We start from the raw sequence: 19,392 nt of genomic DNA, 5'->3' as shown, positions 1-19,392 counted from the left end.
ACACAGGATGTATGCAGGTAATGAGGCGCCTCTAATGCATGATGGTGGGGGTCCCGAAGATCGGGGTGACAAAAGACCGAGGTGCCTGGAGGGGGATCCAATGCTCCAGGTACTTCGTACAAGCTTAAAGTTCTTCGTGCTTCTTCCACAGCCATGGCTCAATGACAACAGACGCAAGCTTCCCCGTCGCCAATCGAAGATCCTTCAATTGTCTCCACGGAGAACCTGTATCCCAAGCCTAGACGTCGACGACCCTGCCGAAAGTCCATTGGAAGAAGTTCCGGGCTTCCTCGAATCAGCTCATACAATGTCCCGTACAGCCAAGCTCACCTTTGCGGCGACGTCCCTTTTCACCATCAGCACAGTCGCCATCGTCCATTGGCAACAGAAGATGGAGAATGATGCATGTCCCGTTCCTTTCTCCCTTGGCATACCTACCCCTTCTCTTGATTATCCAACCCCGTCTTCTATCTCCGAGGCATCCACCGCTGACCATAGGGGATTCCCACCTTCGCTTGCAGGCTATGCACCAAGGCGTCATTCGCGACATGGAGCAGCAGCGCATCAAGCGCGAACGCCAGCTTGACTTCGAAATGCAGCGCGCCCTCGAGGAGGAGTACAAGAAGGAGCAGACTGTTCGAGACACGACGGCGGCCGGGCCACAAAGGCCGGGCTTGGGGTCACAAGTAGGATCAGCGTCACCAACAGAAACATAACATTCGGCCGTCCGTCCACCTACCTACCGACTTCCATGATACCGAAAACACCACAGAGGGTCTTCCATGATGTGCTCATGATTCAAGAACCCCCGCTTTACTCCCTCGTCCCTTCAATTGGGACTTACGACTCAAGACTAGCCACCATGTGCAGCAAGTGGCTGGCTGGCGAGCACAGAATTCGCCAAGCGAGGTCGTCCCCCGACAAGTCCCGGGTCATCGCAACTCTTCTCCTAACGAATCGCTACCCTCAACTCCTCTCATAAAACTCAATAGCACCGAATCGAAGTGCAAACAAAACCCAATGGGTTTGTTAAAACAATATTGTTGCAAGTTGACTGGCTTGACCGAGTCTGCCTAACAGCTGTTAGAGTGGCAGAGCATTCCCAACAATCTTGCTTATTTTCCCCTTCGTCATATATAATGGATAGAACAAAATGCAAGACCAAAACCAAAACATAAAATCGTCGCCATGCTGGTTCCCACGTTTCTATCATTCTTTTGATTTGACGACAACAGCTGGTATACATGGTAAATTACGAGGGGAAAAAAGCCAGGCTGGAATTGCCCGTCTCCTGATCTGCCACTTTTCCCTTCTGAAAACCCTCTTGGCTTCGCACTGTCTCCTGATATCTTCCTGTCAACCGGACGCCGCTCTGAAATGCAAAGGTCCCCCTATCCATTCATTCCCAACCTCCAATGAAAATAAAAAGGTCGCCAGTCCCTTCGGCTCCGGCGTGTTGTCTGTTTTCTACAGCCATGTCGGGACCCAGTGAAGCCGGTGACCATGACAGGATTGCTATGCCAACAACAACTGAACTAGCGGATGCTCACACCGGATCGGTCGGTGAACATCCGAGCCGCGATGTTCATCGACTGAAGCTCCTGGAATAGAAGCTTGGCCGCGTACGGGATGTGGATCTGGGCAATCTTGGTCTTGTTTTTACAAGGCCGGCACTCGAATGACTGCTTCGACAAGTTTCTGCAAGATATATGTTAGCACGTTCCATTTTCAAAGAAAGAAACGAAAGAAACGAAAGAAAAAGGTATAATCAAGGAATGGCCACGTACGCGATGGGTGTCATCAACCCGCAAATCTCGCAAACGTGGACGCGGAACGCGTCCGAGACCTCGAAAAGTCTCTCCTTGAGGAAGGCAGCCGCACCATGCGCAATCATACAATCGCGCTCCATCTCTCCGAAACGGAGACCACCGTCACGCGCACGACCCTCGACCGGCTGTCTCGTCATGATCTGCACGGGACCGCGGGCACGAGCATGGATCTTGTCGTCGACCATGTGGCGCAGGCGCTGGTAGTACGTCGGCCCGAAGAAGACCTGCGCCCGCAGCTTCTTGCCCGTATAGCCGTTGTACATGATCTCGAACCCTCTCGACTGGTACCCCTGGTCGCGAAGCAGCTGGGATACCGAGTCGACCGTGACGTCCGTGAACGGCGTGGCATCGCCCTCCATGCCCTTCAGAGTCGAGACCTTGCTGAGAAGACACTCGATCAAGTGAGCAATGGTCATACGCGACGGAATGGCGTGCGGGTTGATGATGATGTCGGGCGTAATGCCCTCCGCAGTGAACGGCATGTCCTCCTGACGGTACGTCACGCCGATGGTACCTTTCTGACCGTGACGCGAAGCGAACTTGTCGCCAATCTGCGGGACCTTGGTGGTCCGAACACGTACCTTGACGTATCGCAGACCGTCCTGGTTCGTTGTCAGAATAACCGAGTCCACGATGCCGTTCTCCGTGCTTCGCAGTGGGGTCGACGCATCACGCTTGACGTGCTGCGTCGTGCGCTGGCCCAACTCCTGGTTATCGGGGTTGATCGGCGAAGTCTTGCCGATGATGATGTCCTCGCCGGAAACGCGCACACCAGGCGCGACGATGCCGTCATCGTCAAGTTTGTCGTACGTGCCGTGCTTGAGACGCAGCGTGTCATTTCTGAACGGCTTCTCAAACTGCTCGACAAGGTTGATGCCCACGCGCTTTTCGCAATCGGTATAGGATCGAAAGAATAAGCTGCGGAAAAGGCCACGATCGATACTGCTCTGGTTCATAATAACCGAGTCTTCCTGGTTGTAACCTGAGTAACACGCGATAGCGACGATAGCATTTTGACCAGCAGGAAGCTCTCGGAACTTGAGGAACTCCATGGATCTCGTCGTGGCCAAAGGCTTTTGCGGGTAGTACAGAATATTGGCCATCGTGTCCATTCTCCGGGAGTAGTTCGTGAGGAAAAAGCCCATGGCTTGCTTGCCCATTGCGGATTGGTACGTGTTACGAGGAGACTAGAAACACCTGGTTAACAGCTATGACTCCACGAGGCCCTTCGGAGGTTGTGGGATAACATACCTGATTATGATCCGGGAAAGGAATGATGCTGGCGCAAATACCCAGGATCATGCTGGGATGGATTTCGCAATGCGTATACATGTGCGTCGTCCTCGCAATCTTGGTCCGCAGACGGCTGTTGGGACCGTCGCCCGTATCCTCGTCGACGTCGTGGCCTGCCTTGCGCAGTCGGTAAAGCTCCAAGTCTTCCGGCGTCATACAAATCATAGCCGTCTCTTCTTCTTCGGCGTCGAGATACTCGATGACACCACTATGAGCCAGCGTCTGCCAGGTGATTTTCTGCGACGGGTCATCAGGCGGGTTCTCCTGCTGCTCTCGCATCTCATTGACCAAGGATTTCTGCAGAACAAGGGAGCCTTGGGGAACGGTGCCGTGGGGGGTTTGCTCGACGACGAAGACCGGCCGCATGACACGTCCGGCGTCCGAGAAGATCTTGAACTCGCGATCTCTTATATCGCGAACCAAAGAAACTTCGTGTGAAATGACATTGCGTCGACGAGTGCCCTGGACGTCGGGCACGAGCACCCTGGGGTCCTGATGGACACCGACCCAGACGCCGTTCAGGAACACCTTTGTCGCGTTCGGATACCTCAGTGGCTCGTATTCCTCCAATACCTCCATACCGCGCTGGATCATGTAGTCGATGATAGGTTCCGCTGGTGTGCCGACACTGACGTAGCACATAAGAGACAAGTTCTTGACGAGACCGCAGGCCTGTCCTTCTGGCGTCTCGGCAGGACATACCAGTCCCCAGTGGGTGTTATGCAGCTGCCGCGGTTTCGCGAGCTTGCCATCTCGCCCGATCGGCGTGTTGGTACGCCGCAAGTGGGAGAGTGTGGATGCAAATGTATACCTGTTGAGCACCTGGGACACGCCGGCCGTAGAGCTCATGGCCTTCTTCTGGTCTCCCCAATTGCCCGTGGCCAGCGAGTACTTGAGGCCGTTGGATAGAGTCTGTGGCTTGATGCCAAGAGTCAAGCTAAACTGTCTGTTGGACTCGACGCATCGCTTGAGATAGCCGGACAGCTCCTGGTTCATGCGACGGACAATGTTGCGGAAGAGCTTGGCCAAAAGGGGACCTGCTAGATCCAAACGCTTCTTGCCGAAGTGATCCCGGTCGTCCGTGTCGCGTCTCCCCAAGGCGCATTGAAGCAGCTTGTGTGTCATGTAACCTAGGAAGAAGGCCTTCCTGGTCTCACTTCCCTCGCTCTGCGAAATGTGCGGCAGCGTCTCCTTCTGCAAGATATCCTTCGCACTTCGCACACGCTTCTCCCTTGTCATGGTATGGTTGGCATTGCCTCGCTTTCCGATCCAATCAAGTGCAACGTTCCTATCTTGCACGATGAAGGCCTCCTCTATACAGGGTCGAAGCATTTCGAGCATCTGCGTGTCGTTTCTGTCGTAGCAGATGTGATTGAGAATATCCTCATCGGAAACGATGCCCAAGGCACGGAAGACGATGCCGATCGGAATGTCGACCTTGACGTAGGGTAGCGTACAGTGAATAGTCTGGCCGACGCTTCCTCGGGAGAATCCGCCCTTGCCGTGAAGCTTGAGCATCAGGCTCGAAATAAGACGAGAGCCCTTCTCGAGAGCGCTGCGGATCTCGGCGGTATACGAGTAGGGGCTGGGCTGGGCCTTCTTGAAGACCTGGACGATGTTGGCAGCCGACCGTTCCTGTGCGATGAGGACCTTCTCGCTACCGTTGATGATGAAGTACCCGCCCTGGTCGTAAGGGCACTCGTTGAGCATGAAGAGGTCGTTTTCGGATTCACGACTCAAGTGGCAGATCTTGGACTTGACCATGATGGGCAGCCGGCCGATGAAGATCATGTCCTTCATATCCTCCGGCTTCTCTTTATCGGCGGCCGGGTCATCGCCACTCTCCTCTTCCTCCCATTCCAAGCGAGTTGGATGTTCGCCAGTCCGTGCCATCTCCTCTTGTTGCTCCTCATCCAGTTCGTTGAGTGGAATCTGATTTTCGACGGCGACGGAGACTTTCTTGGTTATCCGAACGTAGAGAGGACTCGCATAGGTAAGATTTCGGTCGCGGCACTCGTAGGGAAGGAGCGTGGAGACCTTTCCGTCGGCTTCGGTGATGGAGGGTCGCGAGACCATGACGGTGCCGAACTTGACCTCATATCGTCGGAGGGCAATCACCCTATCGTCGTCGGACGCAGGATTCGGTTGGTCGAGTGTGATTTGCGAGTATTCATCGATGAGTTCTTGCACGGTCGAGGTGGTAAATTCGTCGAACGAATCGACTTGTTGCGACACCAGACCCTTGGACTCGAAGAAGGAGGAGATTACAGTCCAGCAATCTTCGGGGGTAATGGTATTGTCGTCCTCCTCGTAGGCATCGTAATCGTATTCATCGTACTCCATCGCCATGATGGACAGCAGCGCGCACTACTCAAGTAACGGGTGAGGTAAAAGGGTGGAAAGAACGGTAAGAATTGCTCGCCAGACGACGAAGTGGCGAAGGAATAGTAACCAGGGCGATTAGAAATCACCGGTTCCGAGGGAACGTGCCTCGTATCAGCTTTCAGATCGCATTCACAAAAGAAAGAAAAAATCAAAAAGGAAATGCGGCCGGGTATCGTAAGACGCAAAAAATGTGTGGGTGGCTAGGCGATATAATCGTTGTTGGGATGAGCCGCTGGAGAGTGGCTCGAGGGAGTTGGGAGTTGTGTTGGATTTTCAGCCTCGAGCAACGCGATCAGCTTGGGAGTTGGAAGCCAAAAGCTTGACACGAGACGATGAGTAAGCAAAATGGGTGGGTCTCTAACTAGGCTAATCCACTTATAGTTAGTGTAGATCATGTGTGACCCTTTCAGTGTTCGAAGGTCGCGGTATCACGTGAGTTTCATCATTCATAAGCGTCGAAGATCGCACAGCGTGGAAAACGAGTCACACGAGTAATTAATACTTATAGGATGCTTTTTTTTTCTAATTATCAGTCTACTAAAGAAATAAATAAAATAAGACGTTCTATGAAACTCAGGAACGTATGGAAACAAGGTATTCGTTCCTAGCTCGAAAAGAGCAGGGGGTATCAATAACGACAAATGCCACCAACATCTTCGTCCATGGTCCAGGAGCCAGCCAGGCCACCCACTTCAACCTCTTCAATAGGCGGGCCCTCGTCAGATTTGCCCAAAAAGAAGTCATTGCTACCCTCCGACCTGTTCGTGCGGCTCATGAACCGCCGCGTCCATTCCTCGACAGCCGGCTCTCCCGTCTCGTCTCGGGCCTGCTTCAGGAACGGGATGAGGGCGGTGCCTCCTGTGCCCTTCAACTTCTTTTGCCTATCCCCGGAGGCGGCGGCAAGTTTGCGCGACGACGACGCCAAGTCGAGACGCTGGCGCGTGGCCTCGGGGCTCCTGGACCGACTCCGCGCGCGCACCTCGCGCGAGGGGAGGATGATGTACCGGGTCACGATAGCGATGTGCTTGTCCCGGAACCCGCTCAGCATGGCGAGGCAGGCGTCGTAGGCCAGACAGAGCTGGCGGTCGTGTGGGCGCGCTTCGACGTAATCGCGGATGTTGGCGACGGCCGAGACGTCTCCCAGGAAACGGGCATGCGGGCCAGGCATGTACCGGCGCATGTCCATGATGAAGTTGTGCCGCGGGGCGCGAGCCCGGCCTTCGCGGTCCGACTCGGGCACCGGGTCCCGCTTCTCGCCGGTGGGCCGGTGTTCGATGCCGAGGACAACGTCGAAGAACTGAATCAAACTGCTCTGGGCGTTGCTGCCGCCGCTGTACAAGCGATAGTCTTCTTTTCCGGAGCCGTTGTCGTAGTTGACGCCGCGGGGTAAGCCGGCTTCGGTCATGTTCTTGCTTCCAGCCAGGAAGGGCCGGATACGGTTGTAGAATACAGTGGGGTCGCAGCTCTCGTGCATGCGCTGCAGAATGCTGGTCAAATCAGTCAGACGCTCGGCGAAGCCACACAGGCAGCGGGTGACGGTTGCAGAGTCCCCCTCGCGAGCGGCGGCAACGGCCGTCAGCATCAGAGGGATGATGGGGGCACCTCGAGCCTCGATGGCGACGGAAACAAGGTAAAACCACGACTCGTCTAAAGATCCGGTGAAGGTATTCAAGGTGGCGATGTTCTCCAGGTTGTCGATGTCTTCGTCGACAAAGAGGGGCTTGAAGTTCCAAAGGCATAGGGCCGCATAGGTAGCCACCGGGGGAACCTCGAGATGCGCCGAGATGGCGAGGAGCGGGACGGTGATGGGCGGGGGGAGCTGATCCGAAGGTTGATCGCCACCCCAGATGTAGCCGTGGGCCATGAAACACAGCAGCGAGTAGGCTCGACGCCATTCTGCCTCATGTTCCAAGCCCGTGGTGGACAGAATGGGCAGCCGGTCAACAACACCCCTGAGGCGTCTGGTCAAGATGAGAGCCTGTAGATTGGCAACCACAGCCTCCCATTTGTTGTAGTATGGGTCAGGGAGCCGGGTCAGGGGTAAGACATCCGGTAAAAAGCCATAGGTGGGCGAGATACCGTAGTCGGAGAGGATGGGGATAGGAGGCAACATGATCAAAGAGGGGCCTTTGAGATGGTGGGGGAGGGGAGGCTTAAGAGGCGAGAGACGTAGGGGGAAGATGATGAGATTTGGTTAAGACCTGACGCAAGGAGTATCCAGGAATCTAAGCTGGAATACTCCTCAGCCGTGCGAGAGTCCAAGTGAAGACAAGAGCATGCGATGAGTGAGATGGTATTGTTGTCGTCAAGCTGGCGGTTATCCGGGAGAGGAAAAGTCGAATAAAATATGATAACGAGACGGTGTGCAGTGAAGAATATTTGACCAGAGGAAGCTGAGACAAGAAGAGTAGCTGAGTGGCCTTATAATTACAGGCTTTGATATTTTATATCCCTCAAAAGTGTGCCTAGCAAGGTAGTAAAGACGATTTCCCCCCCTCCTTTGTTCTCCGTCTTGATGGATTGGGGGTGTGGCGTGTGGAAGAACCTGGAAGTTGTCTGAGCGAAAAGCTTTCGTAATCCGACTACGGAGTTGGTCGTGGGGGATGCTCTGTAGGTAATAAGGTAAGGTAGAGTAAGGTAAGGTAGGGAGGGCATAGGTATATTAAGAACGTATAGAATTCATCGATGACTCGGTTTTCATGGCGGGTGGCGCGTTCAGAAATTTCCGATCTGTCTGTCACGGGTATCTACATCCCATATGGGTCACGGGAGTCTTAGGAAGACTGTTGGTACGTTTCTCGCAGCAAACTTTTCGACAAGAAGTGTAACTCGTCTGCGTTACAAGGTGGGAAATACTCGTGGAAATCAAGGTACCTTATTAGTAGGTAGGTACCTATACAACTCCGATGGAAAGAGTAACGCGCTAAACTTATTAAGCCAGCCTGAGGCGTGTACCAATGGATTCAATGGAAAAGGTGGTTCGTGGACACGCACGCTACGCAACTACGGCGTATATTAGGGGGCGTCCATCAAAGTGTCCGTGTCCACACCAAAACAAACCGAACTAAAAATCCGACATTAACCTACGGATAGTTGTTCAATGCCACGACTTCATCGTAGCTAGCCTTACAATGCCCGCATGCAAAATAATTATGAATACAGATTGTCGAGAAGAGACACTTATTCCGGTACTTCTTCTTTTGCCCGGTCTGTCCCGTACCGGGCCTTCGTAAGATCGGAAGACCACGGCACCTGTCGAACCACTCTCGTAACCCCTCGGAGGGGGCGTCTCGGCGTTCAATATACGGGATAATACGGAGTAAGGTATTGTCCGCCCGGAAAGGACTGGCACCCTGTAGATGGTTGTATAGGCGGTTGTATAACTTATACTGATTTAACCGTGGTATACTGAACAATGCGAAACTTGCATCAATCGAGTTGGGGCCAATACGTACGCACCTAGCAGGGCATGACGTAATCGTACCAGTACTCCGACTCCATAACGTTAGGTTGCAGGGCCAAGGCTCTATGCGGCAACTTGTGTTGCGGTGCGCGGAGTCTCGACCGGCTCAGAGCTATTAATAACAGATCGACATCAGTGCTGAACCTGCGATTCAACTCAAATCTTGCTGCTAACAGGCGGATCTACGACCGAAAGGGGTGATATCGCTCAGGTTTAACGGGTTCTGCCCCGTATAGGCCGATACGCGCTGGTGTCCCAGGAATCGCAGAACCCCCTCCCTAGTTGACGATGCGGTCGTAGACACATGCACACGCACAACGCACACTCACACTCACACTCACTCACTACCAACTAACTATCCACGACCTCTTTTTTACCTTACTCCGGGGTGCAGTTCTCTGTCGACCATGCCTCCCGTCCAGCAGCATGTCCTCAACTGGCTTTACAGTGTTCTCACAAGCGTATGTTTCTGCTACCCACTTGTCCCCTAGTTCCCATCTCGCCAGTCGATTCGCAAGCTCACCTAGTCCCTGTGCTTCGTACAGGAATATCACGACGTGAACCGAACCTACAACGACGTCGCCCAAGCCTTGTCGCACTATCCTTCTCTATCTCCTCGTACTGACGTTCACAGTAAGGGGAACCATCCGTCTCTCCAGCCTGTTCTCCTCGCCAACTGACGTCTGCGCCGTATAGCATTCGATAATGGCACCTCGGCCCTCCTCCTCCACCTGTCTGGCACCTTGCCAGTGATCTTCAGGGGTGCGACGTATCGTTTTCCCATCTCCATATGCCTGCCCTACGCCTATCCCCGGGAGGCCCCATTGGTCTATGTGACTCCCTCTGAGAGCATGATGGTGAGACCTGGCCAGCATGTCGACCCTCAAGGCCAGGTCTATCATCCTTATCTGGCGGGGTGGTCTACGTTCTGGGATGTAAGCTTCCATTTCTACTATATACCTCCTCCTTCTCCTCCTCGCCAGGATGGATAATTAGGTTGTGACTTTGCTCACACACTCGTGATAGAAGTCTACTATCCTCGACTTTCTTGCCATTCTTCGAGACGTATTTGCCAAGGAACCTCCCGTCATCGCTCGACAACCCCCCCGCCAATCCGCTTCCCCGGCCCAGCATCCTTCTGCTCAGCCGACACCACCACCCGTACCTCCACCCCATCCTCCCGAGCTTTCGGGTCGTCCCGTGAGTCGGACTAGCCAAGTACACGCTCAGACTCCTCCCGTTCAGCCAGGTCCGCCGCCTCCGCCTCCGAAACAAACCGGGCATGAGCCACCCCGCCTTGCATCTCCTCCCAGCAGAAGCACACCTACCACCGGTCCGCCTCTGCCTCCTTTGCCACCAGGGATGGCGAGATCCGACAGTCGAGATGTATCCGGCTCTCCAAAGCCCACCAGACCTTCGGCTCAGACACCGTCCCGATACGATTCTGCTCCGCCCTTACCCCCACATCCTCAGCAGCCACCGCCGCCCCAGCTACCGCAGCAACAACAGCCTCCCATTTCGACCGCATTCCAATATCAGCATCCCCAACCCCCAGGTCAGCCGCCGGTTCATCTCGACAACCCTCCCTACCATCAACAAATTCCCTTTACACAACCCTCACCATTCCCGCACCCGGACCCCCGCCAGGTCCAAGGTGGCCCGCCGCCTGGCTGGCAACCTGCGGACTCCCGGTCACAGGCACAGTCAGCGGCACAGATCCCGCCGCCGCAGCAGCAGCCGAAACCAAAACTCCCGCCACCAGATCTGCTCGACGAACCGCTCTCCCTCAGCATCCCGACCCCGTCCGAGCTCCCCGGCCCTCCGATCCCGCCCAATCCCGAGAAAGATGCGCTGCTCCGGCAACTCGGACAGGCCCTCCACGCCTACCGCCAACGCGGTCTCCAGCAGAACGAGTCCAGCATGGCCGGCCTCCGGGCCCAGCACGCCGCCATGCTCGCCGCCAAGGAGAGGATGGAGGCCGAGCAGGTCTCCCTCGACCATCTCTCGGCCCTGCTCAGCTCCAACGCGAACATCCTCCACGATGCTCTCCGCAAGGCCGACGCCGTCATCGAGGCGTCGCGCAACCAGAGACCGCCCGACATTGACGAACTCCTCGTCGCCCCCACCGTCGTCGCTAACCAGCTCTACAACCTCGTCGCCGAGGAGCGGGCCATCGGCGACACCATTTTTGTCCTCGGCCGCGCCGTCGAGCGTGGGCGCGTGTCTCCTGCTGTTTTTGCGAAGACTACTCGCTCTCTCGCCCGCGAGTGGTATCTGAAGAAGGCACTGGCACGCAAGATTGCGCGAGGGATGGGGTTAACGGTGTAGGGAGGGTGATAATTGAAGCGAGGGGGGACAAATTTACTCAGAGAGGTATAGCACAAACAATACAGCACATTTCTGTGTGTCGACGATGCATCGCGGAGCAACTCTGGCATTGCTCTGTCGTAACTGTGCAGATGCAATATAGCATGCTCCTGCACAAGACACACTTGAAGCTGATGGCGTTTCGGCTGTGTGATTGTCTAATAACAGACGCCATTTCCCCTGACTTGGGCGGGACATTGTACTGGGATCCCCTTGGTTTATACCCCTGATACATTCCGACTTGCTCGTTGTGCTGCAGCCGTATACTCTCGTGGCTCCCATGGCGGCGTTTGTACCAGATAACAAGAAATGGGAAGTCCATCGTGATGGTAGTTCTCCTCGAGGCCATGTAAGCCATACATTAGAGGTGTGCCCATCGTCCTGTCCTCACCAGGGCCCCATTTTCTTCCATCCTTGGCGTGAAAGGGGTTCAATGACTGCTACGCGCGATTTGAATCTTCCCATTGCGAACATGGGCCGAACATCAGGGAGACGCGAGACTACGTCACATTGACCATACGAGAGAGCCAGACCTGTCAAGATATACAGAGCGAAGGGATGAAAGTTGCCGAGGCAGTTGGTAATTTCGCGATGGGGGGTGCTTTGAACAGTCCTATCTACCTAATTGCTAGGGTAGACAGCGATTCCTGAGTGAGGAGTAGAAGATTAACGGAGTTCCTTGACCGGTTCTCGACGTATCCCTCAATATATTCCCACCCCATTCAGTTGTATTCGGCCATCAAGGAGGTCGGCCTCCAAACCCAGGTGCCCGCGGAGTGTAATGATTAGTAGAAAAGAGCTATACTGCCGTCAAGATGCAAAGTTGCTCAGTTGACGACTGCCCAACAAACCTGGTTCGAAGCCAGGTGGCCAGTAAAAGAGAACAGAGAAGAAGCAAATAGAGAAAGAGAAGGAAAAAGAAGAAAAAAAATAGAGAAAAATAGAGAGAAAGAAAAGATGGAGACACAAGGGACGGAGGCCAATGCCAAGAAGATTGACCAAGTTCGCCGTTACCAGGAAAAGATCACCGTGCATAGAAGAACAAAGAATTGAGAAAACGAAACACGCCGTTGCTATGCTGAGACGACTTTTGGTCTCTGGTCAGTTTTGTTGTTCCTCCACACGAGCCTCGGATATCCCAAGCGAGACCGTCAGCAGGTGAGCTGGTCATCTACACCCACGAAGCAGGCTGGACATGCTGGGAGGGGAGCCCCTAGATCCTCTCCTCACGTCGGTCAAACTCGCGGTTGACCCGCACCCCTCCCTTCTCGGCCGGGTTGCTCCCTCCCTCGTCGATCTCACGTAGCTCCAAGTCGATGGGGTCGACAATGTCCCGCGAGCGAGTCGCTTCGATCCGTGAGGTCACGGTGCTTGGGACACATGTGCTGTCGGTAGGGTTGGTGCCGAAGTGCGAGCCGAATTTCAGGGGGGTGATGGAATTCCCCGTGCCGGTGTCGTTGCGAGCAAGTTCGTAAGTGCTGGAAGAAAAGGAGGCTCGTTGGGCGACGAGGCCGCCAAGGGGCAGGAAGATAACGACGGATGTGTACGTGACAGAGCCGGCTTGGAATATTGTCCAGTCGCCCCATTGAAGTCCGGCAAATACGACTAAGGTCACCAAGAAGAATTATTAGTCTAGATAGAAAAACGGTGGATAGGAACAAAAGGTGGCCACAACGAACCCGGGATGATCATGAGTAGCCCATTGGTGATGACGAGGATTTCCATCGGAGTCAGCCCTCGTCTCGATGGCAGGACCCTCCTACTGACGATGAGGTGGGTGACCAGTTTTACGTTGAAGAGCGCGCAGTAATAGAAGATAGAGGTGGTGGCGATGGTGGACGAGGTAATAACCACCCACATGAGCCGCTCCCAGAAGATGTTCAGCATGGCCACGATCTGGACAACGCTCACGACGAGGCGAAAGGCAATGGCGAGCAGGGACATGACCCCTGAAAGGGCGACGAAGAACCACTTCCAAAAGTCGGGCAGGAGATTAACCATGGCCCAGGCCTGCATGCCGAGAGCGACCTGGACTGAGACGAAGAAGAGAAAGGAGAAGACCTCGGCGGTAATGCTCGTGTGGACTTGACTGGGGGCGATGGTGGAGTAATCGAGGGCCCAGAACGAGTAGAACTCGGTCCAGTCGCTGGTGAAGTAGACGGTGAGGAAGGTCAGGCGTATGATGCAAAGAAGCAAGCCCACGATGTGCACCCACTGCGAAGCCTTGGCGAGCCTGGTGGTCGGACTCATGCAGATGAGGACGAGGAGCATGATGAAACTGGCACCGAGCTGGGAGGCATAATTGATGGAGGTGGCCAGATTCTCACGGATGACAGTATTGACATCTGGCACGGAAACGGGTATCTCTGTGACGCCGTCGGCTGCGAGCAGAACGAACGTCTGCGCTCTGGGGTCGAAGGGGGCCATGGTAAATCCTGTAAGGTAACTCTTGGTGACTAGAGAGAGCTTGATAGAGGAGTCGGCTGGTGTGCCGAGCAATATCGTTTTCGGCTCGTAAGAGGCGCCTAAAGAGAATGGCGTGACCTTGATATAACGACCTTGATATAAACTGGTTCTCTGTGCAACAGTCTTAAAGGGGGGAGACCTGGCTAGGCGTGAGCTTGAGAGCGACCGCTGTACGACGCTGGAACCGGGGAAAAGAAGGTCCCAAAATGAAGTTTCAGTGGAGGATGTGAAGAACGAGACGAGAAGGAGAAAAATGAGACGCCAGGTCAGATAGGAGACGTCGGCAAGTTCACGAGAGCCTCAGTGAAGTACGACGGGACGAAGAGTAGTTAGGTTGTGCAGCTCAGCTGGCAGATATAAGAGAAGAAAGGCGAAATAGATGAAACTTCCACGGGAGACATCGTGAGAATACGAAGAGGGCGACGGAGGACATGACTAGGGGCCATTGTGAGAAGATTAAGCAACGGGGTGAGGTGACAGATGAGCAGTCGCGAGTTTGAAAGAGAATAGGGCAGCAGAATAATAGGAACGTTTCCGTCAGTCTCAAGCTCAAGACCGAAGTAAAAAAAAAAAAAAAATTTGACATAGGGGGCGAGATGGGCTGTGATATTGTTGCGTGGCACAGCTTGGTATTGTTCTGTGTGCGAAGCTCAGACGGTCGTTAGTATTGTTCGACGAAAGCAGGCAAGCAAAGTCCCCCCATCAGGGGGCCGGGGGTTTGGGGGCGGATCAGGAGGCCGGGTGATTGGCGCTCCCGCGATTAGACGTGCCGATGCGGGAAAAGCTTAGAATTTAGAACCGCAGCCCTATAACCGGCCGGGAACCGGTCAACCTGTGCTTCTGCACTGCACTGATCAGTGTAGAAGGTAAGAGGGGAAACCGGTCCACACGGACTACAGTTGGCCCGGGATGCGCCCTGGGACGCGTTGTGAATTGTGACGCATCAAACGCCAAACTTCTATATTCTTCTGCAACGTTGGGCAATCCGTGACAGGGACGGTGTGACGAGCGGCTGGAGGATACCTTATCATAACAATCATATGGGAACCAGAGACACTACTGATTAGGCATGGCACCAAGCCGAATATCAATGTTCAAAACTCGCATCGTCGATGAGAACCGTACCGGGTGTCAAACCGTTCGCTACGTCGGGTATGTTGCGTAACGCTCCTTCTACTGAAATGTCGTTATGTCGTATGCCATGCCATATGCCGTCCGTCCGTGCTGACGCCGGTGCTACTCTCGCCTCGTGGCATAGAAACGCATTGCTGGGATGGGACGGGGGCGTCCTCGGCAGATGGTAAGCAAATAGGTAGAAGGATGCCAATGATAGATACCGAGCACATGGGCCACTTTCGCGAAGAAAGCTCGCGCCAATACCCGGCCTGGACCTAGAGCCGGGAGCACCTTAGGGTGGATGCTAGTGCCAGGTCAAGGGGCCCGCTGCCTGTACGTGTATGTTGTAATCTATGACAACGGTGGAGACGACGACGAAGACGAACTGAACCCAGGAAGAGTTTCGTACTCGCGAGTCCGAGGGGAATGCGTCTTAACTCGGACCCCGTTCGACGCCGTTGCTCGTCCTAGTTAATCAGCCATCTGGTTATCACTATCGCTAACAAGTCGTCGGGCGGATAAAATGCGACGGTCATTCAATCGGAACAATCGTAACGGATGCTTAGCATTGTTGTTGCGCATATTTCAAAACTCGACACTCGGGTGAATTGACGAGTCTTCAGGCGACGACCAGTGAGTGACTGGTAAGAACGAAAAGAAGAAAAAAAAATGTAGGAAACCCAACGAGGGAAAGCCATGTTAGGGGCAACGACAGCATCGCTGCGCATGCAGTGTGACTTGATTTTGCAGGCTCGCAACCTTTTACCGTTGGGGATGGCGAGTCTCAACGAGGGACGACGAGGGACGACGAGGGACGACGAGTGACAACAGACATGCTCGCAATCTACTGCAATCCATTATCAAATATCGGATTGCTATTGGTTCGTTGGTGCGAATCAAATTGAACCTCAGGAGGCATCACGTACGAAGGGGTATAGGCGGTGCCTTATGTCCCTGACCCGGGCCTGGATAAGGTAGGTACCTAAGGTACCCAAGGTAAGGTACGGAGTACATAAGGTAGGTAGCTACTGTACACGATGAACCTTTTCATCGAAAAGACGTAATACGCGGGCACCATAGCTGGAGGGAAGTCAGTTGAAGTAGTGCGCACTTAGTCCGAGGACCGACTCTCCTCTCCCCAAGGTAGCCTCTCCAGCTGACCACAGTCTAAGCTCTTGTCATTCGAGGATCATCTCTGTTCTGAAACCCATGCCCTCGACGGCGTCAGCTGTTGTGCCTGGGCCGCTGGAATTTGTAGACTTTCAAGTTGTGTTATATTCGCCATGACCTCGTTCAACCGCCTTTCAGTCCGTGAATGCTCGGTTCCTGCGTCTTCAGCTTCTCCGGGGGTCAGTTTTCGAGTTTCTGCATCTCCCACCTTCATCATCGACTATGACGCCCTCTGGAGCTTGATGTGTGGTTGGCAACTCCGAGCTGTTCATCGCTGATGATGCCACTGTTTGCGCTCCCGTCCTATGCTTCTGTGTTCCTCTGCCAAACCATGGCCTCAACGCCCGACGCACGCGAGCAAACATCACGTGTGGTGACTCTACAATGATGAGATTCCTGACTCTCTGATCCATAGCCACCTCACTATAGCACAGTCGAAGCAGGGCTTGTCTTTCGTCAATTTGATTGCTGCTCAGTTCCTTCACCTAGAACAGACGGAGGAACATCGCTGCAGCACGGACCCGACAGGCTCACACGCGCAGCGAGAGACTGGGGTACCTCAACTGAAACACCCCGTTCTCCAGGGACGAATCTGCCATGGTTCAAAGGGCTTTGGGCTGTGACAGTAGCATCCGAGTCATCCCATACCCGAGACGGGCTGCTGCTTTGAGTCGTGAGATAGCATGCGGGCCGGAGCTGCCTCGAATGCTGCCGAAAGGAGAAGTGCTGGGAGTTATGTGGTTAGCAATGCGCGCAGCGCTATTCTAAACCTGTCTGAGCCACCACAAGCTGTCCTGAGTGGTCAGGACGAGGCCTGCGACGAATGGGTCGCGTTATTCGAAATTCATGCCTGCCGACTGAAAAACGGAACACGTTCCTTTGAACATGATCAAAAGATGGGAATTCTAGTCATTATAGTCGGTATCTGCTGTGTGTACACAGTATCCCCGCCATCCCTGGATGCGACATCTTTTTCAAATCCGAAGAAGCTCCAAGGGCCCGAGGTCGTTGCCCGTCCCCCAATTTCTAATGTACAGGCGGCATAGCGCGGCGAAAGTCGTCGAGTTGTACAGGGTGTGAAAGATATTAAATTCGAGAAACCCGGATTATTGGCTATGAATTGGTCGTCACATGGTCAGTTCCCTCGGATGCAAAAGGACGGGTGCGCCTCTCACGGCGGGAGAAACACGTACGGAGGAAGCAGGAACTCTCCCCAAGAGCTGGCGAGGAAGGCGACGGAGGCCTTCAAGACAGGTCAGCAGGCACTACTAAGCTACCGCGGAAAGGAACAACGTACGCCGAAGATTGCGATGCTGCGAACGATAGAGGCGTTTTCCGGGGAGGTCAGGGCATCGTAGGTCGAGGCAATGGCACCCTTGGGTTGGCGGTTCCGAGAAGGCCCGGCCCTTTCGACGAGAATCCTCTTAGGAGCCATTGTGATGAATTCGCGGTGGAGTGGAGTGACTGGTGATTTAACGGAGATGTTTTGTCGTGGGTGAATACGGATATAGGGAGCTCGGCTGTGTGTGTTTCGATGGGGGAAGGCGACGACGTGAAGGATCTTGAGATGGGGAAATTTTTGGGCGGACGTTCACGCCCAAGCCACACGGGACGATTCACGCGCCACATACAATGGACAGCACCAGCACCGGCTTGTGCTGAGTAAGGTTATTAATCACACAGTAATAGGCAGGTACCTTACGTAATACTCTAGTGATTACTCAAATCACGTCACTTCAACCCCGCGGTCGCAAACGTCAAGCTGCTAACCACATCAGCACTGACAAGTAATTACGTGTAAGGTACAGCCAGTACCTTAACTTTGACAGCGACCTCGGCCGAAACTCTAAGCTCACTTTTGGAAACTTGTCAACTTGCCCCAGGGCTCATATAACATGCTTACTTGATACGACAAGCAAAGCGGCTCAGCCCGCGACTAATCCGTGAAAACCCCCAATTCATATCGACATTCAGATTCATCTACTCAATCCTTCGGACCAAAGACGGCTTAACGTTGTACAGAGCCCGGGGGGAGCTAAAGATGGCTGATGCTGGACAATCCCCGGGCCCAGGTGGTTTCTTCCCGCCAGAGTCGATGCCATCACCAGCTCCTAGCAATGCATCCAGTCGATCAACAGTTTTGCTTCCCCATCCCCGAAAGAAAGCTCTGCTCGGCGGTTCGAACAAAGAGGACCTTGTGCGCCGCTACGTCGAAGAGCAAATGGCTCTCATATCGCGTCGCTACGTGAAGAAGTACACCGAGGCCATGCCTGGGGATGATATCGTCGGTTACGAAAGCATGAGCGACGTCTGCAAGGACATTCACAAGATCATCGATGTTCTCTGGCTCTCGGGAACCCGTAAGACAGCCATTCACCTCGGCCCAATTACACGTCTTACACTCACAATTCTCTTCTTTTCTTGTGGACAACCACCTCTAACTATGACCCCTCAGCCAGCCTGCAGATCCCATTCCTGCTCAACATAGCGAGCGACCTCACCAAGTACGTCGTCTCCTTCCCGCCCGCGCCGCGCGCCACCTTCTCCGTGCTGCGCAAGCTAGACCACTGCTTCGCCAGCCTATTAGGCGGGGAGGACGTAGACACGAGGGAACCCCTCCCCGGGTTCGAGAACGGGCTGCGCGCCGGCATGACCACAACCGACATGGTGCGGTGCCGCAGCTCCGTCGAGCAGACCCGCGTGCTGATGGTCGAGGTGCTCAGTTCCGCCGAGGACGTGGAGGACGAGTCCGATGAGCCGCAGACCGAAACCGACACCGACGCCCCGGACGACCCGGCGGTGTGGACGGAGGACGATGACCGGCTACACATGGACGTGGCCCGCGTCTATGAGAAGACCCTGGTTCAGTTAGGCCAGCGGTTGGGGGATGTCTTTGGCGCCACGCCTGCCCAGACAGCACCAGCAGGGGGTTGTGGTTAGGCTATCGGCCGAGGCAGATAGATTTGGGGCCTAGCCTACGTTTTTGAGGAAGGCAGTATGCTTCCCTTTCATTTTCGAGAGTATCGTATCTCCGTCTGAGATGCTTCTCCCGACCATTTACAGGGTGGTCTTGCTTCGTACCTGCCCAGCAGATGGACAAGTGAGATCTAGTTGGTCGAGTAGTACGGAGACGTAGCGCATTGTAATATATTTTCATGAAATCTCGATAGGCTGAATTTGATCTAATGACAGGCTGATCGGCTTGTACACGATATCCCATTTACACTTGCACAGGCTCTCCGATGATGTCTGGAAAGCCTTAACTGCTGTTTCTATAGCGAACTGTTCCGGCCACGATATGCG

The 19,392-nt window shown here is 54.3% G+C and overlaps 9 protein-coding genes across 9 annotated transcripts; 4 read left to right on the top strand and 5 right to left on the bottom strand.

The window, feature by feature from the left end:
• The first annotated feature begins 137 nt into the window (after positions 1-137).
• On the top strand, positions 138-745 carry SODALDRAFT_330655 (hypothetical protein). Its single transcript, XM_028611256.1, has one exon. The coding sequence runs from the start codon at positions 399-401 to the stop codon at positions 714-716; it is 318 nt and encodes a 105-aa protein (XP_028468735.1). The 5' UTR covers positions 138-398; the 3' UTR covers positions 717-745.
• A 105-nt stretch (positions 746-850) lies between these two features.
• Positions 851-1,410, bottom strand: SODALDRAFT_108141 (hypothetical protein). Its single transcript, XM_028606517.1, has 2 exons — positions 1,362-1,410; positions 851-1,321 (listed from the first exon to the last, which is right to left on the bottom strand). The coding sequence occupies exon 2, from the start codon at positions 1,244-1,246 to the stop codon at positions 986-988; it is 261 nt and encodes an 86-aa protein (XP_028468734.1). The 5' UTR covers positions 1,247-1,321; positions 1,362-1,410; the 3' UTR covers positions 851-985.
• Positions 1,411-1,535: 125 nt separating this feature from the next.
• On the bottom strand, positions 1,536-5,471 carry SODALDRAFT_273095 (DNA-directed RNA polymerase II subunit RPB2; the record flags this gene model as incomplete). Its single annotated transcript, XM_028607875.1, has 3 exons — positions 1,536-1,698; positions 1,788-3,016; positions 3,081-5,471. The coding sequence occupies 3 exons, from the start codon at positions 5,469-5,471 to the stop codon at positions 1,536-1,538; spliced, it is 3,783 nt and encodes a 1,260-aa protein (XP_028468733.1).
• A 236-nt stretch (positions 5,472-5,707) lies between these two features.
• SODALDRAFT_356949 (indoleamine 2,3-dioxygenase) lies at positions 5,708-7,620 on the bottom strand (the record flags this gene model as incomplete). Its single annotated transcript, XM_028613953.1, has 2 exons — positions 5,708-5,803; positions 6,160-7,620. The coding sequence occupies 2 exons, from the start codon at positions 7,618-7,620 to the stop codon at positions 5,708-5,710; spliced, it is 1,557 nt and encodes a 518-aa protein (XP_028468732.1).
• Positions 7,621-9,094: 1,474 nt separating this feature from the next.
• SODALDRAFT_330652 (UEV-domain-containing protein) lies at positions 9,095-11,578 on the top strand. The gene is made up of 4 exons (XM_028611255.1): positions 9,095-9,431; positions 9,516-9,603; positions 9,667-9,905; positions 9,997-11,578. The coding sequence occupies exons 1-4, from the start codon at positions 9,378-9,380 to the stop codon at positions 11,296-11,298; spliced, it is 1,683 nt and encodes a 560-aa protein (XP_028468731.1). The 5' UTR covers positions 9,095-9,377; the 3' UTR covers positions 11,299-11,578.
• A 972-nt stretch (positions 11,579-12,550) lies between these two features.
• On the bottom strand, positions 12,551-13,764 carry SODALDRAFT_322181 (pheromone receptor; the record flags this gene model as incomplete). Its single annotated transcript, XM_028609689.1, has 2 exons — positions 12,551-12,942; positions 13,017-13,764. 2 exons carry the CDS (start codon positions 13,762-13,764, stop codon positions 12,551-12,553), a joined length of 1,140 nt encoding a protein of 379 aa, XP_028468730.1.
• A 2,930-nt stretch (positions 13,765-16,694) lies between these two features.
• Positions 16,695-17,374, top strand: SODALDRAFT_108032 (hypothetical protein). The gene has a single exon (XM_028606516.1). It carries the CDS (start codon positions 16,773-16,775, stop codon positions 17,133-17,135), a length of 363 nt encoding a protein of 120 aa, XP_028468729.1. The 5' UTR covers positions 16,695-16,772; the 3' UTR covers positions 17,136-17,374.
• On the bottom strand, positions 16,709-17,552 carry SODALDRAFT_330649 (hypothetical protein). The gene is made up of 3 exons (XM_028611254.1): positions 17,387-17,552; positions 17,283-17,332; positions 16,709-17,202 (listed from the first exon to the last, which is right to left on the bottom strand). Exons 1-3 carry the CDS (start codon positions 17,522-17,524, stop codon positions 17,196-17,198), a joined length of 195 nt encoding a protein of 64 aa, XP_028468728.1. The 5' UTR covers positions 17,525-17,552; the 3' UTR covers positions 16,709-17,195.
• A 321-nt stretch (positions 17,553-17,873) lies between these two features.
• On the top strand, positions 17,874-19,382 carry SODALDRAFT_107956 (hypothetical protein). Its single transcript, XM_028606515.1, has 2 exons — positions 17,874-18,449; positions 18,545-19,382. Exons 1-2 carry the CDS (start codon positions 18,131-18,133, stop codon positions 19,027-19,029), a joined length of 804 nt encoding a protein of 267 aa, XP_028468727.1. The 5' UTR covers positions 17,874-18,130; the 3' UTR covers positions 19,030-19,382.
• Positions 19,383-19,392: the final 10 nt, after the last annotated feature.

The sequence above is a fragment of the Sodiomyces alkalinus genome, assembly GCF_003711515.1.
Source record: "Sodiomyces alkalinus F11 unplaced genomic scaffold SODALscaffold_2, whole genome shotgun sequence".
NCBI classification, from domain to species: Eukaryota; Fungi; Ascomycota; class Sordariomycetes; order Glomerellales; family Plectosphaerellaceae; genus Sodiomyces; species Sodiomyces alkalinus.
This window is presented reverse-complemented; position numbering and strand designations above follow the sequence as displayed.